The 27,743-nt window shown below is 41.9% G+C and overlaps 1 protein-coding gene across 1 annotated transcript; it reads right to left on the reverse strand.

Annotated features, from left to right (window-relative positions):
• Window positions 1–13,508: 13,508 nt before the first annotated feature.
• Window positions 13,509–14,440, reverse strand: egr1 (early growth response 1). The gene is given in 1 exon segment (NM_001141824.1): window positions 13,509–14,440. A coding segment is annotated over 1 exon segment (267 nt). The 5' UTR covers window positions 13,952–14,440; the 3' UTR covers window positions 13,509–13,684.
• Window positions 14,441–27,743: the final 13,303 nt, after the last annotated feature.

Here is a 27,743-nt window from a genome sequence, read left to right on the forward strand (position 1 = left end):
TCCACCACCATGCTTCATCGTAGGGATAGTGCCAGGTTTCCTCCAGACGTGACGCTTGGCATTCAGGCCAAAGAGTTCAATCTTTGTTTCATCAGACCAGAGAATCTTGTTTCTCAAGGTCTGAGAGCCCTTTAGGTGCCTTTTTGCAAACTCCAAGCGGGCTGTTATGTGCCTTTTACTGAGGAGTGGTTTCTATCTGTTCACTCTACCATAAATGCCTGATTGGTAGAGTGCTGCAGAGATGGTTGTCTTTCTGGAAGGTTCTCCCATCTCCACAGAGGAACTCTGGAGCTCTGTCAGATTGACCATCGGGTTCTTGGTCACCTCCCGGCAGGTAGCCTAATGGTTAGTGCATTGGGCCAGTAACTGAAAGGTTGCTAGATTGAATCTGTTGTTCTGCCCCTGAATAAGGCAGTTAACCCACTGTTCCTAGGCCACCATTGTAAATAAGAATTTGTTCTTAACTGACTTGCCTAGTTAAATAAAGGTTAAATATAAAAAATAAAAAGGCTCTTCTCCCCTGATTGCATCGTTTGGCCGGACGGCCAGCTCTAGGAAGAGTCTTGGTGGTTCCAAACTTCTTGGGGACCATCAACACAATCCTGTCTCGGAGCTCTACGGACAATTCTTTCAACCTCATGGGTTGTTTTTTTCTCTGACAAGCACGGTCAACTGTGGGACCTTATATAGACAGGTGTGTGCCTTTCCAAATCATGTCCAATCAATTGAATTTACCACAGGTGGACTCCAAATCAAGTTGTAGAAACATCTCAAGAACGATCAACGGAAGCAGGATGCACCTGAGCTCAATTTCGAATCTCATAGCAAAGGGTCTGAATACTTATGTAAATAAGGTATATCTGTTTTTATGTTTCATACATTTGCAAACATTCCTAAAAACCTGTTTTTTCGCTTTGTCATTATTGGGTATTGTGTGTAGATTGATGAGGGAATACATTTTTGGGATCCATTTTAGAATAAGGGGTCTGAATACTTTCCGAATGCACTGTATATTGTGAAATTTGGATTCCCAGGAACACGAAAACTATTGTAATTTTTGAGTGGAAATTGCCAATATTTGCCATGAGCCAGTTCTAGCGGTTTCTAAGAACTATCTGGCATACCAATACTGTGTGTCAGGGAGAATACCTTTATGGCATAAATAAACCTGGGCAGTTTTGGTACTCCACTCACTGATCCATGAGAAATTAGGAAACTCTTGTTGGATTCATGGAATATTGGTGCATGGAGTGGAGAGAGAGTTAAAGTGGGGGTGTTGAACATGGTTAGTGTACGACTGGCATGCTGCCAGTGGTGGACTTCAGGAGGGCAGTGAGTGATGAAGGGGATTAGATATTATCCTGCTGCTATTTAACAGAGACACTGAAAAGACAGCTTGGCCATGAAAATACACTGGCAAACACTCTCTCACTAACATACAGAGAATGTTATTTGTCACATGCTTTGTAAACAAGAAGTGTAGACAAACAGTGAAATGCTTACTTACCGACCCTACCCAACAATGCAGAGAGAAAGAAAACAGAGAAATATTAGAAAGTTAAACATGTAATAATAAAAGTATAATAAATACACAATGAGTAACAATAACTTGGCTATATACACAGGGTACCAGTACCGAGTCGATGTGCAGTGGTACGAAGTAGATATGTACTGGACATATAACTAGGAATAAAGTGACAGATAATGAACAGTAGCAGCAGCATATTCCTTGGTGGTCACATCACCAACAAACTATCATGATCCAAACACACCAAGACAGTCGTGAAGAGGGCCCTCAGGAGACTGAAAAGATTTGGCATGGGTCCCCAGATTCTCAAAACGTTCTATAGCTGCACCATTGAGTGCATCTTGACTGGTTGCATCACTGCCTGGTATGGCAACTGCTTGGCATCTGACAACAAGGCGCTACAGAGGGTAGTGCGTACGGCCCAGTACATCACTGGGGCCAAGCTTCCTGCCATCCAGGACCTCTATACTAGGTGGTGTCAGAGGAAAGCACTAAAAAGACTCCAGTCACCCAAGTCATAGACTGTTCGGTCTACTACTGCACGGCAAGTGGTACCGATGCACCAAATCTGGAACCAACAGGACCCTAAACAGCTTCTTCCCCCAAGCCATAAGACTGCTGAACCATTAATCAAATGGCCACCCTGACTATTTGCATTGACCCCCCCCCACCATTGTTTTTACACTGCTGCTACCCGCTGTTTATTATATATGCATAGCCACTTTACCCCTACCTAAATGTACAAATTACCTCGACTAACCTGTACTCCTAACCTGTACTCCTGCACATTGACTCTGTACCGGTACCCCCTGCATATAGCCTCGTTATCGTTATTTTATTGTGTTGTTTTTTGTTCTTGTTTTTTACTTTAGTTTATTTTGTAAATATTTTCTTAACTCTTTTTCTTAAAACGGCATTGTTGGTTAATTTGGCATGAGGGCACATGCCAAATCTTTTCAGCCTCCTGAGCCTCCTCTTCACGACTGTGTTGGTGCGTGTGGACCATAATAGATTCTTAGTGATGTGGACACTGCTCATGTCCCTTACATTTACATTTGCATTTACGTAATTTAGCAGACGCTCTTATCCAGAGCGACTTACAAATTAATGTTGATGATGTGGTTGTTACTGACAAGAAGCACATGGCTGAGCTCTTTAATCACCACTTCATTAAGTCAGGATTCCTATTTAACTCAGCCATGCCTCCTCGCCCGTCCAACATTTCCTCATCTCCCACCCCTTCTAATGCGACTATCCCTGATGCTTCTCCCTCTTTTTCCCCTACCCCGCTACAAAGTTTCTCCCTGCAGGCAGTCACTGAGTCCAAGGTGCTAAAGGAGCTCCTGAAATCTGACCCCCCAAAAAACATCAGGGTCAGATGGTTTAGACCCTTTCTTCTTTAAGGTTGCTGCCTCTATCATCGCCAAGCCTATCTCCAACCTTTTTAACCTGTCTCTCCTTTCTGTGGAGGTTCCCATTGCTTGGAAGGCAGCCACAGTTCATCCTTTATTTAAAGGGGGAGATCAAGCTGACCCTAACTTTTATAGGCTTATTTCTATTTTGCCCTGTTTATCAGAAGTGTTGGAAAGACTTGTCAATAATCAACTGACTGGCTTTCTTGATGTCTATAGTATCCTCTCTGGTATGCAATCTGGTTTCCGCTCAGGTTATGGATGTGTCACTGCAACCTTAAAGGTCCTCCATGATGTCACCATTGCCCTTAATTCTAAGCAATATTGTGCTGCTATTTTTATAGACTTGGCCAAAGCCTTTGGTACGGTAGACCATTCTATTCTTGTGGGCCGGCTAAGGAGTATTGGTATCTCTGAGGGGTCTTTGGCCTGGTTTGTTAACTACCTCTCTCAAAGAGTGCCCTGTGTAAAGTCAGAAAATCTGCTGTCTCAGCCACTGCCTGTCACCAAGTGAGGACGCCAAGGCTCAATCCTAGGCCCCATGCTCTTCTCAATTTACATCAACAACATAGTTCAGGCAGTAGGAAGCTCTCTCATCCATTTATTTGCAGATGATACAGTCTTATACTCAGCTGGCCCCTCCCCGGATTTTGTGTTAAATACTCTGCAACAAAGCTTTCTTAGTGTCCAACAAGCTTTCTCTACCCTTAACCTTGTTCTGAACACCTCCTAAACAAAGGTCATGTGGTTTGGTAAGAAGAATGCCCCTCTCCCACAGGTGTGATAACTACCTCTGAGGGATTAGAGCTTGAGGTAGTCACCTCATACAAGTACTTGGGAGTATGGCTAGACAGTACACTGTCCTTGTCTTAGCACATATCAAAGCTGCAGGCTAAAGTTAAATATAGACATGGTTTACTCTATCGCAATCGCTCCCCTTTCACCCCAGCTGCCAAACTAACGCTGATTCAGATGACCATCCTACCCATGCTAGATTACGGAGACATAGTTTAAAGATCGGCAGGTAAGGGCGCTCTCGAGCGGCTAGATGTTCTTTACCATTCGGCCATCAGATTTTCCACCAATTGTCCTTATAGGACACATCACTGCACTCTATACTCCTCTGTAAACTGGTGATCTCTGTATTCCCGTCGCAAGACCCACTGGTTGATGCTTATTTGTAAAAACCCTCTTAGGCCTCACTCCCCCCTATCTATTGCAGCCCTCATCCTCCACATACAACACCTGTTCTGCCAGTCACATTTATTTTTTTTATTTTTTTTATTTCACCTTTATTTAACCAGGGTAGGCCAGTTGAGAACAAGATCTCATTTACAACTGTGACCTGGCCAAGATAAAGCAAAGCAGTGCGACAAAAACAACAACACAGAGTTACACATAAACAAACGTACAGTAAATAACACAATAGAAAAATGTATGTACAGTGTGTGCAAATATAGAAGAGTAGGGAGGTAAGACAATAAATAGGCCATAGAGGCAAAATAATTACAATTTAGCATTAACACTGGAGTGATAGATGTGCAGATGATGATGTGCAAGTAGAGATACTGGGGTGCAAAAGAGCAAGACGATAAATAACAATATGGGGATGAGGTAGTTGGGTGTGCTACTTACAGATTGGCTATGTACAGGTACAGTGATCGGTAAGCTGCTCTGATAGCTGATTCTTAAAGTTAGAGGGGGAGATATAAGACTCCAGCTTCAGTGATTTTTGCAATTCGTTCCAGTCATTGGCAGCAGAGAACTGGAAGGAAAGGCAGCCAAAGGAAGTGTTGGCTTTAGGGGTGACCAGTGAAATATACCTGCTGGAGAGCGTCCTACGGGTGGGTGTTGCTATGGTGACCAGTGAGCTGAGATAAGGTGGGGCTTTACCTAGCATAGACTTATAGATGACCTGGAGCCAGTGGGTTTGGCGACGAATATGTAGCGAGGGCCAGCCAACGAGAGCATACAGGTCGCAGTGGTGGGTAGTAGATGGGGCTTTGGTGACAAAACGGATGGCACTGTGGTAGACTACATCCAGTTTGCTGAGTAGAGTGTTGGAGGCTATTTTGTAAATGACATCGCCAAAATCATGTATCGGTAGGATAGTCAGTTTTACGATGGTACTGTATATACACTACCATTCAAAAGTTTGGGGTCACTTGGGGTCCTTGTTTTTGAAAGAAAAGCTAATTTTTTTGTCCATTAAAATAACTTCAATTGGTCAGAAATACTGTGTCGACATCGTTAATGTTGTAAATTACTATTGTAGCTGGAAACGGCTGATCTACATAGGCGTACAGAGGACCATTATCAGCAACCATCACTCCTGTGTTCCAATGGCACGTTGTGTTAGCTAATACAAGTTTATAATTTTAAAAGGCTAATTGATCATTAGAAAACCCTTTTGCGATTATGATAGCGCAGCTGAAAACTGACCTTCTTGAGTATCTGGAGTATCAGCATTTGTGGGTTCGATTACAGACTCAAAATGGCCAGAAACAAAGACTTTCTTCTGAAACTCGTCAGTCTATTCTTGTTCTGAGAAAGGAAGGCTATTCCATGCGAGAAATTGCCAAAAAATGAAGATCTCGTACAACGCTGTGTACTACTCCCTTCACAGAACAGCGCAAACTGGCTCTAACCAGAATAGAAAGAGGAGTGGGAGGCCCCGGTGCACAACTGTGCAAGAGGACAAGTACATTAGAGTGTCTAGATTGAGAAACTGACACCTCACAAGTCCTCAACTGGCAGCTTCATTAAATAGTACCCGCAGAACACCAGTCTCAATGAAGAGGCTACTCCGGGATGCTGGCCTTCTAGACAGAGTTGCAAAGAAAAGCCATATCTCAGACTGGCCAATAAAAATAAAAGATTAAGATGGGCAAAAGAACACAGACACTGGACAGAGGAACTCTGCCTAGAAGGCCAGCATCCCAGAGCCTCTACATACATTATGCACATAAAATCTACATAAAATGAAATGAAATTAACATTTTCATTAGAATAATGTTTGATATAACAAGGGAATATAACAAGGGAATTGGAGGATGAAAAAGAGCACAACCTCAGCAGCTGACAGTGATATCATCTGTACGTCGATGCTAAATCTGGTTTCTACAAAAAGAACAGCAATGGAAATGATTGGGTGATAACGTATAACGGACAATTATAAGGTGCTAAGGTGAGGCAAAATCGACTGGGCAAATTACACTTAACAATGTGGACGTGGTGAGCACAGAGCACACAGATTATGCGTATCACACTCTTCAGTTCTTCAGCGTAATTATCAGAGGCTTCAGCAATATTAGGAAGGAAAGTGGCAAGGGGTTAGGCTCCACATTCCCAAGTCTCATCAAAAGTTTTGATTTAATGGAGAGACTTGGAGAGTTGTTCATGGAAATCATGAATATCAAAATGATACAAAGCTTTCCAGAGACCTGAGAGAACTTGCACACCCCCACACTTCCATTCCATAGGAGTTTAGGTTGGTTGACATGGAAACACAGTTTTCAGAGAGAAAAGTGGTAGGCAGGAAGAAGCACTATAAAAGCTTTAAAGAGAGGACAATGCTTCACTCTCGTCACCCGCCCCTGAAGGTGTAAACATTCTACACTCCTATTATACAACCTCATTATGGAAGCATAAGGGATTTATATCTATTCGGCATCTGGGTTTTCATTAGGGATCAGGCTAGGGTGACAAAATAATTGCCACTGTGCAGAAAATACCATGAACCATGAAACGCTATGGGAATCATCTGAGATTTCATGGGTGCAAAATACTTGATGACAAGCTGTATGGCGTGTGCCCACTCCATCACCCATATTTTAATGTCTCTTGTAGGGACAGCTGAGCTGGGTAATCTTTTATATTCTTGAGAGAGACTGTTCTTTACACCATTCCCATCAGTCCAGAGAAACAATTTATTTGTGACATCACTATAAGTGAAACCAGCTTTACACACTTTGTCATTTTTGGTTCTAAACTTAGCCTGGCCAAATTTGACCAAGCTGCGGACAGCTGTATGTGTGATGCATGATGGGAGAAGGCCAGACGTTTGCACATGTACAGTACACTGCAGTCCACCCACTCCTCGTTCCCACCACCTAGCTTGACTGCTGTCAATGCATTTCTATAATATTTGTCTACTGCCAATACTCGGTGTGAAAATCTGTGCTTTTTAGAGAAAATCTGTTGCTGTTCTCCTATGTGACGGATTGAGAAAGATTGATTCATAAAGAGAGTCATTCTCACTCACATTCAAAGATGAATGTTAGCTTATAAATTGGTAATGCAAGATGTAATAATTGGCGGTCTTATACTAAAATATGAACAGGCCTCCACAATGTTCAGCAGGCTTAATGAATTCATGACACTGTGCTAACATTGGCTCATGGCCTAATTTGCAATTATTCTCAAGTAATTATATTGCAAGTCACAGTAAGGCCCAGTTCTATGACTAAAGCGTTAATGTGATTCAGAACCTCCTATTGGTACTGAGGTTCATTTATGTAACCGGGATAATTATGTCTAGAAAAAAATGTAAGATAGTAGGCAGGTGATTGTGGTGCCTGATAAAGTACAGTGCAAGTTCTATGAGGATTGTACTATTCATCAGACGTTACCTGTGTGTTGCTTACTAAACTACATTGAAATATCCTGAACTCATTGCCCCAAATAATGAAAGGGCACAGTCAGAAAGAAGAGAAGATCAGGACAAAGGACACATGTTAGAACCAGGTATAAACGTGGCTTCTGATAGTTGTCTTATTTATGATTTGTGCTCACGTGCCTCTGTCAGACTGTTTTCATCCTTTTAAGTGGGTTTCACAGCGGTGCCAGTCAAAAGCCTACTAACCCTAAAGAACAAGAGGCCTCATATTATATCTCTACATCAAACGGAACCATTGAGTCCAGTCAGAAAAAATGATTACCAAAAATAGGTTTTCTGTATCTGACCCTGACATTGGTATCACCGCTGGAGACATGCCTATGGGCCTGTTGCTGCCTGCACCAGATACATTGACAGAGAGATGGGAGGGATAAAAGGAATGTTTTTCATAGGGAGAGATATGGTGTACGTGAGTGACTACCCCATATCTAAGACTTAGGATTCGGTGTCGTCACACAGGTTCACGCAAACGGCATGCTCAGCAGCCCCTGGATATTTGCAGCCAAATTTATGAGCAGTGGGGGTTTAGGTTTGATATTCAGGAGCACAACAATAGGTGCTAAAATGCGTATTGATATGTCTCTAATATGAGTCAATATGACTCCAACACCATATACAATTATCAACACAGTACTTACCAAATAATACTTGTTTCTTGAGTGACACAATATATCATCTTGTAAAAGGTGGTTCCTAATAGGTTGTACAATTCCCAACCTGACAAAAACTTTGCCAATGCTGTGAGTTAGGGCATTCACTGCATTCTCCTCCTGTGCCCGATAGTGAGTTGAATGTGGCAGCAGGTCGGTGTCAGACCACAGGCCCTGTGATTAAGAGGCCCTTGACGGCCACTTGTTCCTCTGCCAGAAAGAGGGTGGAGGGACCTCCATGGCTCCTCACCCTCATAGACAAACACTGAGTGTACAAAACATTAGGAACACCTTCCTAATATTGAATTGCATCCCCCTTTGCCCTCAGAACAGCCTCAATTTGTTGGGGCGTGGACTCTACAAGGTGTCGAAAGCATTTCACAGGGATGCTGGCCCATGTTGACTTCAATGCTTCCCACAGGTGTGTCAAGTTGGCTGGATGTCCTTTGGGTAGTGGACCATTCTTGATAGACACGGGAAACCATAAACATGAAAAACCCAGCAGCGTTGCAATTCTTGACACACTCAAACTGGTGCACCTGGCATCTACTACCATACCCAGTTCAAAGGCATTTCAATATTTTGTCTTGCCCATTCACCCACTGAATGGCACACATATACAATCCATGTCATTTGTCTCAAGGCTTACAAATCCTTATTTAACCAATCTCCCGCCCTTCATCTCTATTTATCGAAGTGGATTTAAAAAGTGATCAATAAGGGATCGTTATTTCACCTGGATTCACCTGGTCAGTCTGTCATGTTCCTAATGTTTTGTACACTCATTGTATAATGGCTCTATGATCTACACAAATACCGCAGAGAGTAAAGATGACAACAGCCCTGTGAGGATTGAGGTGTGTGTGGAGCAGTTTGGGATTGGCCCTGAATATCACCTCTTCTCCTTACTAGAAAAACGTCAAAATATTGTAACTTTTTCCGACATGAACCAATTGTGATTCTTGAAACTGAAGACTGAAAACTGAAGATTAACATATAAAATGATGAACCAGCAAGTTGGTGTGTGGTTGTGACAAAATGTAAAAATCAGCCAGACAGATCCCCCATCTTTATAGTTGGCCTGTGCACAAATGATGTCATACTGAAGATCTATTACAAGATCAAGTCTGCATGGCTATGAGGAGAATTGACAAGCATTGTGGTTTATCATTGTGGTTATTTCCCACCCTGCAATGCCACGTCATATTAGTACGGGACCATGTCCACAATGACTCACTGTATTCTAGCTCTGGGGATCTAAATCTACTATGACGATTGACCATTGATTCAATAAGCAAGTAAAAAGTATGAAATCATCAATTATAAGCCCGTCTTTCCAAATGATTTAATGGATTGGAGATTTAGCGAGTCCACTGTGACACCCATTGCCTTGTTTTGTCACATTGTGGTTTCTGAATAAGACATATTATAGTACATTGAATGTAATGTGAAATATTTAAGCCTCCGCACCTACAAGTTCACATCGCTAGTATGATGAAAAGAGGTTGGTGTGGAGCCCAGAGGAGAGAAAGCACCGTCGACGTTTCTAGACTGTAATGTGACCATAGCGATGAAAGAAACGCAGGAGTGAAAGAAAACACCAGAAATATCATTTGTTCTGTTTCAAAAGCACATGGTTGTTATAACTGTATGTTACTTTTCATTTATGAATATGGACATTTTAAGTAGAAGTAATGCACCTTATTTGAATGTTTTTCCTTTTTTTTCCCCTTTGAAGCCTATGGTTCTTTACTTTTTAATTAGAAATGTGGTTTTGTAGTTGAATTCACTAGATATTAAGAAATTATTAAATCGTGTATATTTATTCTACAATGTGATGAATTAAACTGTAACAAGCATATGATGAATATTGCAAAATCTTTCTGCTGTCACCTCCTGTTAAGATTTGAGGTTCCTCTGAATAAGCACCTCTGAGACATTATTGCGCGGCATGCACGTGATTTTCTTGATTACACCATTGCTCTTTTAACACCATGGTGACCAAAGTTCTGTCTACAATCCTTAATGCAACGACGGTGAAGAAATTTGGCAGAAACAACAAAGCTTTATTACAGGCATCCTTAAAAACGACACTAACAACACTTTAACATGGCTAACAACATCAAACATGGGAGCCATGAGCTGACTGAGCGAGTGTCAGAGTTGACCGAGGCTTGGCACCAGAGAGAGGCCTGAGACTGTTTTGCTGTCACGACGCCTGATGTATCCCAAATTGCGCCCTTTTCCTTACAGAGCACTACTTACTTTTGACCAGGGCCCCTGGGAATATGGTGCAATCTGGGATACACCCAGTGTCGGGTAAGACAGTTGCTGAGACAACAGTCCAAGGAGCCACAGGTGAGGGAGGCACACATCTCACTCCTTACGGCAACACTCAGTCTGATTCCTCTCAGATAGAGAGGGAGGAGAAGAGGGCCGCCACTCTGCCATTTCTGCTACTGCTCTATAAATTGTATGGCGGTATTGGACATAAAATGTCACATTCTGTCACAACCCTAATGCTCTATTCTTCAGTTTAAATTGATTGATGTTATTTTCAATAAATAACATAAATGTGTGCTTTGATGTTTCATTTAGATGTACGTCTCCGGTAGAGTGGGGGAAATATTGATTGAGAAAACAAGAAAAAAAAACACTCAATTTTATCGTAATATATTGATATTTTATTAATATCCTTGTTCTTGAAGGATATCATGTACACCAAATATCTTTGGCAGTTAAGCGCATTCAATGTCTTAAGAAGCCAAAAACAGTCATTTGCTTTCACAAACACAATAACAAATAAAAATAACCACAAAATAATGAACTGCATGTAAATAACATACAAAAATCCCATGCCTACTCAGTAGGTAACAACAACATGTTTGACTCCTGAATACGTACATACTGTATTTACAGTTCAGTTATAAAAAATATATTATTTTGCTTACATTCTTGTGTAATCTGTGACCTCGGTTTCCTCCAAATTGCCCCTTAAAATCGCTCTTACATTCCATAAAAATACACTTCACACCTTAAGGCTACTAATCACAGAGTGATAAACAAAACATAGTTTTGTTTGCTAAGCTTCACAAAAGGCACCAAAACGTTTATAATGAAGAATGTTCATTATTTCATGGTGAAAAAAGAACAACATGGGAGATAGTACAAGTGGGTGATATATATACAAAGCATAGAAACAAATGTCAATCTTACAGTTAACATGCTCGAATACTTAATTGTTCTTCTCCAATAAAGTTATCACACATTGTTACTACAAGAGAAAATATATTCAGAGAAACATGGTGCCATCAAGTTCAAATGATACCATGTAAAGAACGATAATCTACAAAGTCTAAAACAATGAAAAACAAAACATGGCACATGTACACTATACATTGGGCTGTTTGCGTACCATCAGTCTTTTTGAATTCAAGGTTGTCAGTATCAAAAGTACCACCAAAGCCCAATATTCTATGTTCTTTAGATCTCTGAAGACTCATTGAAGTACTGAAGTTGAGTTGAAGAGAAACAGTTCCCTTTTTATCCTCGGTCGTCTCTCTCTGTCATGTTTCATGATCTTTAATCGCTGTATGGACACGGAGGGAGTAAAAGTGCATTTGAAAAGGTAACAATGTTGTTTCCTTCTTCTTTTCAAAAATAAAAATAAATGGTAATTAAAGATATGAAAGTCTTAGCAGATATCAATGTTTTTTGGAGAGAGTGTGGACTGCAGTTTTGACTGAGGAGTGCCCACTTGGGAGATGTAAATGTTTGTGGGGGAGCCGTATGAGGTGGAAACCTGTGTCTGAAATGTACTGGAGGCTGAGGAGTACATGGTGTTGACTGATGGGGAGCCATAAGAGCTGTGCACTGGGGAGGAATAGCAGGAGGGCGCTGGGGAGGGGTATGAAGACAGCACTGGGGATGAGTAAGAGGAGCTAGGAGAGGGGTATGATGTGGAGGGGGAGGAGTACCCTGAGACTGGGGAGGGGATGGCCATGGGGGTGGGCCCTGCCTTCTCCACCTTTCTGTCCTTTGCCTGCCTCAGGTGGATCTTGGTGTGCCTTTTGCGCTCATCACTGCGGGCAAACTTGCGGCCGCAGATGTCGCAGGCGAAGGGCTTCTCGCCGGTGTGCGTGCGGATGTGTGTGGTCAGGTGATCGCTGCGGCTGAAGTTGCGCATGCAGATGCGGCACTGGAAGGGTCTCTGGCCCGTGTGGATGCGGATGTGGCGTGTCAGCTCGTCTGAACGGGAGAAACGGCGGTCGCACGTCTCCACGGGGCAGGCGTAGGGGCGCTCGTGGGGCGGGGTCTTGCACTGGCGGTTGGGGTACTTGCGCATGCGGTTGGACTTAACCGGCGGAGACTGGTAGGAACCTTTACGATCCTGAGAGCCAGTCTGCGTGGCGAAAGCCTTGATGGTGGACAGGGGTGTGAGGGAGAGCTGCTGCTGGATGCTCTGAGACTGGAAAGGCTTCTGGTCAGGGGGAAGCAGGCTGATCTCATCCTGCTGCTGGGGGAACAGGTAGTCTGGGATCATGGGCAGTGCCATGTTGGAGGAGCAGGTCTTGCTGCTGGCGTAGGTGGGTGGTGGGTACTGGACTGAGGTGTTTGACAGGCTGGGGAAGGACTGGTTAGAGTCAGGGAAGAGGTTAGGGCTAACACTAGAATAGGTGGGTGCAGCTGAGTAGATGGGGTTGGAATCACCCATTTGGACAGAGCAGCTCATGGTGTGTGAGGAGGAGCTGACCGGAGCAGCAGAGGAGCACGGGGCAACTGAGGTGGGCGGTTGGGACATGCCTATCAGCCCACTGACCAGGCTGTATAATGGCTCTGCCCACAGGCTGTTGCTGCAGCTGGTTGCCGGCTCCAGGGTGAACCTCCCTGTGTAGGAGATGGAGGGCAGGCGAGGGGTTGAGTAGGTCTGGTCGATGAGAGACTTGTCACAGCCGATAGAGATGTCAGGCAATGCATCTGAAAGAACAACAACAACAAACAGTTAGCATTTAACAGCTGCCATGTAAAAACACATTTACATTTGCTGCAGATGGCAGCCCCCACTACTTTTTAGGGTTCAGGGGGTGAGCACAGAAGAATCCTGCTGGTTCATACAAAATATATCCCACATCAAGTTACAAGGAGCGAGTGCTGACCGTCTCGTATTTGCACCAAATGCATGTAAATTACGCAATCAGTTAAATCATTGAACTTTACTACATATTCATTCATTTTTTGTTGCAAAAATTAAATCATCCAATCGTCAAAAAAAGACAAATACCGGTACAGCTCTATGCACAATAATAATAACACTTTTTAAAGCTATTTATAATTTATCCAAACATCTTAACATATTCATATTTTTTGCATAGACTATGTCAGAACTCAATTGCAACCTCATAGATTATGCACATTTTCATGCATATTTCTGAAATGAAACCATAAAGAGTTCACAGTTAGAGCAGCCCTTACCTCCATTCAGATGTTCGCATGAGTCTCCTGGCTCCCCGGTCCCAAAGCCTACACCTTCTGGTGTGGAGGCAGCCAGGAATGTGGTCCCTGCTGAGTGGAGCAACATCAGCTCCTCCAGCTTGGGGTAGCTGTCCATGGGAGAGTAGGGGAAGCCTAGTGGGTCTGATGTCTGCAGGGCTGAGAGGAGCATCTCTGTCTTGGCTGCAGCCATGGTACTGGTGCTGCCGGTGTTCTGGCTGTCTGGAGACAGAGTAGCTGGAGGTGGAGACGCTGCTCCTGCTTGTCTCAGGTGAGAGGAGATTACCAGCTGTCTTGGTGAGGAGAACTCTGAAGATGCTGCTACTGCTCTTGTTGAGGAAGATGGTCAGAGGAATCCAATGCTGAAAGATCTCAAAGGCTTTGCTGCTTTCAACTTGGCGTCTTTGCAAACGGTCCCAGTCTTCAAAAAATGATGTTGTGGTTCATTCATTCCAGAAGGGTAGGAATGAAAACATATATTTGTTTCTAATAATCCTGATGAGTGACTGATCAAGAATTAAGAAATATGTTGCTGTTGTGTTTTCCCTTTTGATGAACCTTTTATATTTTAGTTCACGTGTTTGGTGTGTGCTAGAATAAGTTCTAAACTTGCCTACTATGGGGCTGTCTGCTCTGTAGCGTATTGACATGAGCTCTATTTGGCTGCGAGGACTGTTTCACCAGGCTGAGGATTCCACCGCTTTATAAAGCCTCTTGCCGTGACGTAAATGTCCAAATTAGGAATGGAGGAAAGCCATATTTAGGCAACGCAGTGGAGTACACGGAATGCTTGTCAGAGTAAATGTGGAGAGCGGGAGACTGTTTATCCAAATATTTTAAAAAAATCTGATATTTCACACGGTGCATATTATAACAAAAGTAGTTTCCATATAGAAATAAGCGACGGCCGCTGCTGTTTTGCCGTGGTTTTCGGAATAAATGCAGTTTTCCTATCTATGCAGCGCAACGCCATTGCCGGAAACCTCGGCTATGACATGCCATATAAGGTCGTCCCTTCACACGAACCGGTTCCGGTGGGTTTCCACTTCCTTGCTCTTATTAGGAGTTTCCAGTAGTAATTCTGATCAAAGCTCGGCAATAAATGTGCGAGACCTGCTCAAATCCAGCACTATTTGAGACAATAACTATAATGTCTGCACCCAATTACATTTTCTCAAACAATGTCACAAGATGTTGAGTGGAAATTAAGGTATATAGCCTACATATACATATATACATACACATATATATATATATATATATTATTGAATAAAGCTCAGATTGTCCCGAAAGTAACATAACGGCGTCGTCGTTATGTTACTTTTGGGACAATCTGAGCTTTATTCAATAAGTGTCCATTTATTTCAATGGCCGCAAACATTCTTACTTCCACTAGATTTCAATATATCTTCAGAACAAGACTCACTCCTCAATGCAATATTGTTTGCGAGACGTTGTGAAAGATGGTTTGGGCAGACCATGTGTTCTGGGCACTAATCAAACTATACCCTATGCTCTTGCATGACGCTGTTCATTATGGAAGATTTGTTGGTTGCACAAAAAATGTCACTGTACTGTAAGCTATTTCACTAGACCTTTGATCATAAGCTTGCTCTCTGCGCTATTGGACATACAGGCCAAAGCCAACTCCGCTGCCCATGGGGTGTTTCTTATTCAATACAGGGGAGTCTCTTTCTCGGCCACTATCTAGGCTACGGGAGCTATTTTTAAAAGACAGCAATATTCTGGTTAGGTGAGAAAGTGACGCTGGGTTGCCCCACGTGTGGGACTCAAACAGTGCAGGAATTCCAGAAAGCGCAAGGAGAAAACTTTATTGCAAGGTTTAGCTATATCATTTAGTAAAATGTTCTGATTTGAACACACAAGTAAGAGTGATCGATCCAATTGAGATGTGTTCAGTTCTGCCTGTTCTGTTCTCTGTGGCGGGTTCTCTAAAGTCAAGACAGGCGCAATAAAGCCCCCGACGCAGTGATAACATTACTGAGCATGCTCCCTATTTCAATCTGCGTATCTGGGTCAGAAGTTCTGGCAGACTTTCTTGATTTCGTATTAGCGATGGTAAACTAGGACAAAACTGAGCTGTCACATAATGCCATCACATTTTTGATGGTGCTTCATGAAATGAGAAAGAAGAAGTGAGAGATTGGCAGGTTTACCTGGGTCAGTGAGTCGGCTACGCAGTGTGATAGGCTGCTACGTGACTGGCTTTGGAGAGCACAGATCACAGGTTGTTATGTCATTTGTCCTACTTTATGACTCTGTTTCAATCCAGGGATTAAAATGGATCCCGGATAGCACTAACCCTTGCGAATTGAAGAAAAATAGCTACGTTTTTTCTTTTTTTATTGTTCACACTTTTGGGGAAGCATGGCTTAATAGACACCATTGTGAAGTAGGCCTAATGAAGTAGGCCTAATGACAATCACCGAATGTCAAAACACTTATGGTGTTTGTAACAAATGTCTCTTTGCATTCATCAAATGTTTATAAGTAATTTGTTAGACAATCAGATAAAAGCATCATGACTGGTTTTCTACATGCCACATTAAAATGTAATACATTTTACCGCTAAATGACATGTATTTACTATTAGACTCATAAAAATGTTAGTGCACTAATAAAGGCTCCCCGGAATGTCACAGTAGCAAAAAAAACTTTTCCTTGACAGAATAATTCCTTATTCTCCTCATTGACTGTGCATTTTCGGCAAATCTTACTTTTACCACTCCCTAAATTGTTGAATGTTTTTGCGCTAGTTCTCAGCTGTTAGCACCAGCCAATGACTAGTAGTTTCTTACTGGCATAAAAACGGATTATTGCCATAATTTTTTGGACTTAACATAACAAATCAAACATTAAAGGTGCAATATGCAGAAATCCCTCCGCCATTTCCTGGTTGTTAAAATTCGAATAATTCTCTTAAGTTTGTGATTAACGAGCAACTTAGACTTGTTTTCAATGACAATGAAAGATCTATAACCCACATTTCTATGTGAATTTGGTTCAGGTCACCCAAAAAAAGTAGATATTGCAGCTCTACACCTAGTAAACAATTCATGGTAATTCATGGTAACTTCATAAACAATTCATTTCGACCCCGAGCTTATTTGAAACATGCGTTTATTTGCTGAACTTTTGCCATTGCCCGGCTATTATTTAATTATTTTATTTAACCTTTATTTAACTAGGCGAGTCAGTTAAGAACAAATTCTTATTTACAATGACGGCCTACCCCGGCCAAAGCCTAATCCGGCCTACGCTGGGCCAATTGTGCGCCGCTCTATGGGACTCCCAATCACGGCCAGTTGTGATACAGCCTGGAATCAAACCAGCGTCTGTAGTGACGCCTCTAGGACTGAGATGCAGTGTCCTATTAAAAGGGACAGGCGGCTATTCGATACTTGATGTTTAATTGAAGTTTTACGGTAGTCACTTTGGTAAATTATATTGTGGCGGCTAGGGGAAAATATTATGTGATAGCCTACTGTTTCTTACAGCACCAACAACTAATGTTATTACAGCAGTCATTACAGTTGCGCAGTGTGACCATCTCATGCTTCATGTTTTTTCAGTGATTGAATTTTCTCTGTTGTGGAGACAACAAATAAATATGTGAGTAAATGTTCTGTGTTTTTGGCAATGCAATGGATTTGTGATAGTCTTCTGAACAGTAAGCAGCTATTAAGTCAAATGATGCAGGCTAGTATCTCAGATAAGAGATGGGAAAAACGGAAGGTCATCCACCATTTTAATAGTTATAAAAAATAAAATACATACAGGGTGTGATCTACCAGTAAATTGTTGTATTTTCCTCTTGTGGTTTGGCGGAGGCGGGAAACCTCTCCCTCTCCTCTCCTCTCCTCAGCATCAGTGTGTGTCCCCCATGGCATGGCCCACGCAGTACAGCAGATAAGAGAGAGAGGAATGCTTCCCTCCCTGACAGGGCTTCTCCCTACTGCAGGCTTACCCTCGCCTCCTCTCCCCCCTCACACCCTTACTCTCCCCCTCTCTCCTTGCTCAGCAGCTGATATGTAATTAATCCCTGGTCCCTCGCTGAAAGTGAGAGAGAAAGAGAGAGAGAGAGAGAGAGAGAGAAAGGGAGAGTGCTCCCCTCATCTCTGCTGCACAGGCTTGTACTGTCTCCACATCATTCTCTCAGCTGAGCTCATCTTGCCATCATTATTTAGGTTTTTACAACATGACACAGGTGATAGTTGTGTCATGGCCAACACAGGTTTTGTCATTGTGCACGCACACTCACAGACAGATTTTGTTACGTTACAGCATCGAGTCTTCTTGGGTATGACGCTACAAGCTTGGTACACCTGTATTTGGGGAGTTTCTCCTATTTTTCTCTGCAGATCCTCTCAAGCTCTGTCGGGTGGATGGGGAGCGATGCTGCACAGCTATTTTCAGGTCTATTCCAGAGATGTTCGATCGGGCTCTGGCTGGGCCACTCAAGGACTTTTAGAGACTTGTCCTGAAGCCACACCTGGCGATGTCTTGGCTGTGTGCTTGTGGTCGTTGTCTTGTTGGAAGGTGAACCTTTGCCTCAGTCTGAGGTCCTGAGCACACTGGAGCATTTTTTCATCAAGGATCTTTCTGTACTTTGCTCCGTTCATCTTTGCCTCGATCCTGACTAGTCTCCCTGTCCCTCCCGCTGAAAAACATCCCCACAGCATGATGCTGCCACCACCATGCTTCTCCATAGGGATGGTGCCAGGTTTTATCCAGACGTGACGCTTGCCATTCAGGCCAAAATGTTTAATCTTGGTTTCATCAGACCAGAGAATCTTGTTTCTCATGGTCTGAGAGTCTTTAGGTTCCTTTGGGCAAACTCCAAGTGGGCTGTCATTTGCCTTTTACTGAGGAGTGGCTTCCGTCTGGCCACTCTACCATAATGGCCTGATTGGTGGAGCGCTGCAGAGATGGTTGTCCTTCTGGAAGGTTCTCCCATCACGACAGAGGAACTCTAGAGCTCTGTCAGAGTGACCAAGGCCCTTCTCCCCCGATTGCTCAGTTTGATCGGGCGGCCAGCTCTAGGAAGAGCCTTGGTGGTTCCAAACTTCTTCCATTTAAGAATGATGGAGGCCACTGTGTTCTTGAGGACCTTCAATGCTGCAGAAATGTTTGGATACCCTTCCCCAGATCTGTGCCTCGACACGATCTTGTCTCGGAGCTCTACTGACCAGTCCTTCGACCTCATGGCTTGGTTTTTGCTCTGACATTGTGTGTAGATTGCAGATTATTTTTTATTTATTTATTCAATTTTTGAATACGGCTGTAACGTAACAAAATGTGGAAAAAGTCAAGGGGTCTGAATACTTTCCGAAGGCACTGTATATATTGTCCATCTTCTGCAGTTCTACCTAAAACACATGAACATCAGTCAGACTAGACCTATGTGTAGTGTGTTTGCATTGGCTTAGCTACAGTATGTCACCATGTTGGCAGCTATGAAACTATCCCCATTAAAATTGCTTGCACTGAGGTAGATTCACTATGCAAGTAATAAATGAACATAGGCCTATATAATCACTTCAAATGGTTGCCATAGTGAGGGAGTCTCCAAAGTATCCATGTGGTATACTCAGGATATTTTCCTTAATGGAAATCTATTTTGAACCCATCGTAAATAAGCCCCCGCTCAATGATGATCATTAAGGATAATTGCAAGCATAACACATTATTGATCACTGCTACAAAGAGAACAGAAGTGACAAAGGAAAGCAGATACACAGTGTGAGGTCATTTTGCATCCCATATCATCTTATCTCAAAATTGTACATGTCTTTTTTAGATTACTGTACCAGAGTTCACAAAACAGGAAGTGGTGATGTTTCCTGCTCTCCATGATGTCACAGCGGGGTGCCAGGCCAGAGTCAAATGTGAACACAGCCTTTTTCCTTTCACTCTCACAAACACAGCTTCCTTTCACTCTTTCAATCACAATTGAGCTTTCAGATTACACATCTCTTGAAAGTTCTATTTCTCAACGTGTAATCTCCCAATGCGGACCAAGTGATTTCTCTGTCTTATTTTTTGTAGTCTGTGTGAAATTTTTGTGACAACTATCCAAGGACACAAACAGCCACATATTGGAAAGAAGGAGAGGTTGCTAAACTGTAACGGGATCATATTAATAGACTTCCAGTTAATTCATTTGAGATTTCTATTGATTGAATTATGGACATGCCTTTGGATGTAATTGTAGGTTTTGTGTTCTTTCTTTATTCATACTGAGTTGTCAATGATTTATCTGTTGTTAGCAAAGAATACACAGTGGGAACTCAAAAGTCAAATATACATTTCACCGATTATTCACAAAGTTAAGATCAGAAAAGCCCTGTGACAAATGCAATCTGATTATTACTGGTCCTATTTAGGGTATGTCTGATTATTACTGGTCCTATTCAGGGGATGTCTGATTATTACTGGTCCTATTCAGGGGATGTCTGATTATTACTGGTCCTATCCAGGGGATATCTGATTATTACTGGTCCTATCCAGGGGATGTCTGATTATTACTGGTCCTATTCAGGGGATGTCTGATTATTACTGGTCCTATCCAGGGGATATCTGATTATTACTGGTCCTATTTAGGGGATGTCTGATTATTACTGGTCCTATTCAGGGGATGTCTGATTATTACTGGTCCTATTCATGGGATGTCTGATTATTACTGGTCCTATTTAGGGGATGTCTGATTATTACTGGTCCTATTCATGGGATGTCTGATTATTACTGGTCCTATTCAGGGGATGTCTGATTATTACTGGTCCTATTCAGGGGATGTCTGATTATTACTGGTCCTATTCAGGGATGTCTGATTATTACTGGTCCTATTCAGGGGATGTCTGATTATTACTGGTCCTATTCATGGGATGTCTGATTATTACTGGTCCTATTTAGGGGATGTCTGATTATTACTGGTCCTATTCATGGGATGTCTGATTATTATTGGTCCTATTCAGGGGATGTCTGATTATTACTGGTCCTATTCAGGGGATGTCTGATTATTACTGGTCCTATTCATGGGATGTCTGATTATTACTGGTCCTATTCATGGGATGTCTGATTATTACTGGTCCTATTCAGGGGATGTCTGATTCTTACTGGTCCTATTCAGTCTGACTGGATGAGTGCTATTCACATAAAGAAAGAAATACCTCCACATTGTTTATCATCACACAGACCCAGTAAAGACCATGTGAATCACTAAAGAGGGAGAGAGTCCTGGAGCTCTATCAAGAAGGCCATAATGTGGATGAGCTGCCTCAGTGAATCACACAGACCAGGGTTTACTGTATATACAGTATGTTAGCCAGTGGCTTGTGGTCAGTCAGGGTCTCTACTTTACAGCAGTTCCCCCCAGGCCGGGACTGATTAATCGCCAGCATAACACAACGCTGCATCTAGATGTAAATACTAGCCTTCTACACAGTTCTAGAACTACACATGGTTATTTATTTATAAGGTCCGCATGTATCACTTGAATAATGATCTCCTTGATTTCCATCTATATTATGTCAGTGTTTGCATACTCAAATATGAATACTCACATTCATATTTACATGTTTCCTATTTCATTTTCAATAAGGTTTGCCATTGTTATTCCTGGCTATGCCATTGTATCAAATTATGACTGTGCACTGACTGTAATAGCTGTAAGGTTTGTTAATAGATGAGTGATCACTCAGTTATCAGAGTTTTGCAGTTCTCATGTGTGCCATGCCCAGATGAGAGGCCAGGGTTTTTTCCCCATCAGAGGAAGGCAAATGGGTGCATAGAAGGGGTGAGGAAGGCAGCAATAGACACTCAGTTCCCAGCTACAATTTACCTCCTTTCAGAGGTAAAATTATATCAATCTTAAAAAGGTTAGCCTCACCTTCCTTCACTTTTCATTTCTTTTCTTTTCGTGCATTCAGTGATAATACGCTTTACTACCGATGGCCAGCTCTGTGTTGGTCACTGGGTCTATATATAGGGATCAGTCTTTCCTCTGAGAACTTTGACAGGGAGAGAGTGAAAGAATGCAATGTGTGTGTGTGTGTGCTCACTCTAGCATTTGGTCCTTTCTGGCATGCAGACGGTTGAACTCGCCCAGCTACTAGGCTGGCTTGTCTAGTATCATTCTTATGTTCCTCCACCCCCCATACCTCCGGAAGCATCTCCTATTATAGAAACACAGGTGGATTCTCTCCTTCCCTCTGGCTCTGAGAGGCCTTTCACAAACTTAATTGTAACAATCACTTCACATGGCATGAAGAATTCACACCAAAGCTGAAAAATAAAGCTTGAAAATTACAGAATATACATGACTGTCACATTATGCAAAACACATGCCAAAGGGTAGCCAAGTACACGACCAAAGCAGTTCTGTAAATATCTCTCAAAGATTGTTGAATAATAGACCTTTTTGTTAAATGCTCTATTTTAAGACCCTATCATCCTGTTATTTTTGTGGTTGACTGACACATTTAGCCCCCCGAGGTTTTCTACTGAGTTTGTAAACTGTGACAGGGGCTGTTCAGAGGGGGGGAAAACACAAGGTAAGTGACGCTGCTCCGGGTAAAACAGTTGTGGTTTAACTTGAATGATTTCTCATGTAATGACAAGAATAGACAAACTGTAAATATCTGTATAGTGTTTCCATATAGCGAGTACACAGCATGTGTGTGGGCTTTTTGTTTTTGGATGAATGGCGTTGTCATGTGTATACTTCCTACTTCTTTTTCTGCATTCCGAACAAGCTCATGTGGGTTTTGAAGCTCAATTGCAGTTTCACACTAAGATAAAAGTCTTTAATCCTTAGATAATGTGGCCTACATTTACAGGATGCCTTTATTCTGTATGATCAGGGAGAAATGGTGGACTCCTCTTGAACTCTCTTGAATAGTTGTCTTAGATGACCCCCGCAAAGCATAAGGACATGAAGTTATACAGTACTGACAGAGATAGAACTTTCCAAATTCTATCTATTCTATGAGACCCAATAAAGAAAAGCAAACGACAGTACATACATCTGTATTTACTATGTCACATAGTGTATTGGATATGAAAGTCTCTAAAATCACTTCTAAATAGGATTATTCTAGTCAAGTTGTAAACTTGTGTGTAATATGTATAGAATATCAGTGAGTTTGGACATGGCAACACAATAGATGTAGCCTTTGTTGGCCAAAAACAGCACCACTGGTCTTTGAACTGTAAGGGAGAGTTTAGCAAAAGAAAATTACATTCAGCATCACTCTGTCAAGGGAAGTATAGTATTCTTTATAATACAGATATCTACATATATTACTAGATGTTGTGTATCCCTGGAAATAATCAGAATTTATGTAAACATTTGTCACGACTTCCGCCGAAGTTGGTGCCTCTCCTTGTTCGGGCAGCGTTCGGCGGTCGACGTCACCGGCTTTCTAGCCTCCACCGATCTACGTTTCATTGTCCATTTGTTTTGTCTTGATTGTTCAAACCTGGTTTCAATTACATTATTATTTATTCCCTATTTAACCCTCTGGTTCCCACATGGTTTTGTGCGTGTTTGTTCGTTGTTAAGTGTTCGCTATTTTCTGTGAGCTGGAGTATTTTCCCTGCGTGGAATTATTTTGTGGTTTATTCGAGTAAAGTATGTTTTTTTTGACTCAGTCCTACCCGCTGCACACTGACACTGACACACACTGAAACATAGCATGTCCAAAAAAAGGTGTCTCTTGGCACAACTTGGGGTAAGTTGAGCTGTGGGACAGGGTAAGATAAGCTGCCTACAAATGTATGTACTGAATGAAATATTACCACTAACTTTTTAAAAATGTGAATCATTATTTCCCAAACACATTCACAATCACTTTCTTTTTAAGCATATTTTTAACACATAATTTTAAGCATATTTTAACACATGCCTAACACCTAACAAACACTTTGTACTTAAAAAAAACACTTTTAACATAGCCCAGGCCCTGTTGTTACCTCATATCCCAATGATAATGCCTTGCCATTGGCGGTGGCAGGTAGCCTAGTGGTTAGAGCATTGGGCCAGTAACTGAAAGTTTGCTGGATTGAATCCCTGAGCCGACATGTTAAAAATCTGTTGTTCTGCCCTTGAACAAGGCAGTTAACCGACTGCTCCCCGGTAGGCTGTTATTGTAAATAAGAATTTGTTCTAAAGCTTCTTTGGGATCTGGGGGCAGTATTAAGTAGCTTGGATGAATAAGGTGCCCACAGTAAACTGCCTGCTACTCAGACCCAGAAGCTAGGATATGCATATCAAACAGTTTCTAAAACTGTTTGAAGGATGTCTGTGAGTATAACAGAACTCATATGGCAGGCAAAAACCTGAGAAAAATCCAACCAGGAAGTGGGAAATCTGAAGTTTGTAGTTTTTCAAGTGATTGCCTATCCAAAATATAGTGTCTGTGGGGTCATATTGCACTTCCTAAGGCTTCCACTAGATGTCAACAGTCTTTAGAATGTTGTTTCAGGCTTCTACTGTGAATGGGGAGAGAATAAGAGCTATTTGAACCAGGTGTCTGGAAAAATGCCATGAGCTCAGTCACGCGCGCAGCCGGTAAGTGAATATTTATAATGCTATTTCTGACTTTTGTTGACTCCACAACATGGCGGGTATCTGTATGGCTTGTTTTGGTGTCTGAGCGCTGTACTCAGATTATCGCATGGTGTGCTTTTGCCGTAAAGCTTTTTTGAAATCTGACACAGCGGTTGCATTAAGGAGAAGTGTATCTTTAATTCTATGTAAAACACTTGTATCTTATATCAACGTTTATGATGAGTATTTCTGTAAATTGATGTGGCTCCCTGCAAAATCACTGGATGTTTTGGAGGCAAAACATTACTGAACAACGCGCCAATGTAAACTGAGATTTTTTGTTATAAATATGAACTTTATCGAACAAAACATACATGTATTGTGTAACATGAAGTCCTATGAGTGCCATCTGATGAAGATCATCAAAGGTTAGTGATACATTTTATCTCTATTTCTGCTTTTTGTGACTCCTCTCTTTGGCTGGAAAATGGCTGTATGTTTTCTTTGTGACTAGGCGCTGACCTAACATAATCATATGGTATGCTTTCGCCGTAAAGCCTTTTTGAAATCAGACACTGTGGCTGGATTAACAAGAAGTTAAGCTTTAAAATGGTGTATAGTACTTATATGTTTGAGGAATTTTAATTATGAGATTTCTGTTGTTTTGAATTTGGCGCCCTGCAATTTCACTGGCTGTTGTTGAGTTAGCGTCCCACATATCCCAGAGAGGTTTTAACTGACTTGCCTAAGTTAAACTCTTTTTTTACATTCTACTATATTAGCCCACAAAGATACAATAATGCACTTTCATACTAGGTTTAGGACCTCATATTGAAACTTATAGAGATCCCAACTGATGTATGGAACAATCTTAAAATTATCAATGTTGGTTTAGATACATACACGCATCATGAAACCTTTAACACAAATTTATTTGACTTTGTGAAAATCAGTTTTTTGGACCTAATGTCAATGTCGTGTGTAACGGTCATCGTATATAGTGGACCAACGCGCAGCGGGTTGAGTGCTCATATTAACTTTGATTAGAACACTTAATGAAACAAAACAAGAAAACGAATGGTAATGCAGGCTAACCCTAGCAGTGCAAAAACAACTTCCCACAAATGACAGGTGAAAGCAGGGCTACCTAAGTATGACTCCCAATCAGCAACAACGATGTACAGCTGTTCCTGATTGAGATCCATACCAGGCCAACACAAAGAAATACACAACATAGACAGAGCATAGAAATACAAAACATAGAACATAACCAAAAACCCTGGAATACTCTAAACAAACACCCCTCTACATAAACACATATCCCAACAAACCGCGAACCACATAAAACAAACACCCCCCTGCCACGTCATGACCAAACTACAATAACAAATAACCCCTTTACTGGTCAGGACGTGACATCGTGTGTGTGTAGGTGGCAGGGAAGTCAGGCACAGGAGAAACCAACTTGGTGTAACTGGAGTAGTTTAATTAAAATAAAACAAACTCCAAAAACCAACGTACATAAATAAAATAACATGGGTAAAATAACCCGTCGCGCACCAATACAAATCCATGAGCACATAACAACAAACAATCTCTGACAAGGACATGAGGGGAAACAGAGGGTGAATACACAACATGTAATGAATGGGATTGGAACCAGGTGTGTAGGAAGACAAGACAAAACCAATGGAAAATGAAAAATGGATCAATGATGGCTAGAAGACCGGTGACGTCGACCGCCGAGCACCACCCGAACAAGGAGGGGCATCGACTTCGGTGACACCTAACTTGCTTACCGTTTTTTCCATGTGGCTTCCTTTACAGACTCCATGAAATGATGAGCTCTTATTAAATATTTTGTCCATTGATACATTTTGTATATGGTTTCCAAGAAAAAAGGGTGGCTCAATTTACCCCTTTGGCTCAACTTACCCCACTCTCCCCTATACAGTGATGCCCAGTTTACTTGCAGCTGCCTACTCACTGTTTCCATGAGAAGAAACAGTTCAGTCTGCAATGACGATGACTTCCCCCTGAAGCCCACCCTCACCATCCGCAAGCTATATTAATCCTATGCTACAGTACAGATTTAATCCACCTGCACTGGAACATGAGTGGGACTGAGGTGTGATGCTGACACATACGGCTAACCTCAACAGCCCACCCAAACCAGGTCTGAAGTGTAATGTTAGGCCTGACCTGACCACAGCACTCCTCTCCTGAAACTCTGCCTTGCAGACACACATTTCCACAAGTCAGATCAGACCTTTCGCAGCATCCTTATTGTAAACACGACTGGTCCCAATATAACCTCATTTCTGACGAGTAAATTGCTGGGGGTGGATTAGATAGACAATGATCTCACATGATGCCTGCCGGTCTTGGCCTTTTCCAGTAGAGCGGGTCACTTCTGTTTTAAATCATCTCTGAGCTAAATATCAGTGACACATCTCTATTTGCTGGAGATTCAAACACTGAGTCTCAAACACTGTGTCTCAATGTCTCAACCACTGTGTCTCAATGTCTCAAACACTGTGTCTCAATGTCTCAAACACTGTGTCTCAATGAAGGTATCATGTTTATGAATGCCATTGTAAATATGACCAGTAAAATCATGTCGCACAAGCAATTAACAAAGGTGTATGGAGATGTATGCTCAATACAAAAGTATAACCAACTCATCACAGCTCTGCCACAAAAATGGAACAGGCAATTACTTTGTCTACCTCCAATGAAAAACCATGCATGGCTTACAATGAGTATCAGCTTCATTCAAAGGAAAATTCCACCCGTAAACGATATTTTGTTATTTGTTTCATTAGTCCATTGTTGATATAGTCCCAAAATGATTTGCATGTCAACAGTAAGGTTTTCAAGATATATAACTTTCAAAATACAGACATACAGCTGGTATAATTCATTTTGCCTCATATGATGCAAAACGCGGCATTATATGACGCAAAACTCAGCATCATATGATGCAAAATCCATCATACCGGCTGTATGTGTGTATTTTGAAAGTTATATATCTTGAAAACTTGATTGCTGTCATGCAAAACAGGATAATAACATAATAATGTTATTTTGATGAATATTCTCCAAATCTATCTGCTAATTTTAAACGTTTAAAAAACACTGTCTCAGGATATGGCTGTCACGTCCTGACCCTGTAAGAGGTCATTTTTCCATAGTAGAGTGGTCAGGTCGTGACAGGGGGGTGTTTTGGGTGTGTTTTGGGGTTTCTGTTTCACTGTGGGGTTTCTAGATTTCTATTTCTATGTTTTCCTTTTCTATGCGTTGGCCTTTTCTATGGTTTCCAATCAGAGGCAGCTGTCTATCGTTGTCTCTGATTGGAAGCCATACTTAGGTAGCCTGTTGTCCATGTGTGGGTTGTTAATTTTTGAGTAGTGTT

The sequence above is a fragment of the Salmo salar genome, chromosome ssa13 (genome assembly GCF_905237065.1).
Source record: "Salmo salar chromosome ssa13, Ssal_v3.1, whole genome shotgun sequence".
NCBI classification, from domain to species: Eukaryota; Metazoa; Chordata; class Actinopteri; order Salmoniformes; family Salmonidae; genus Salmo; species Salmo salar.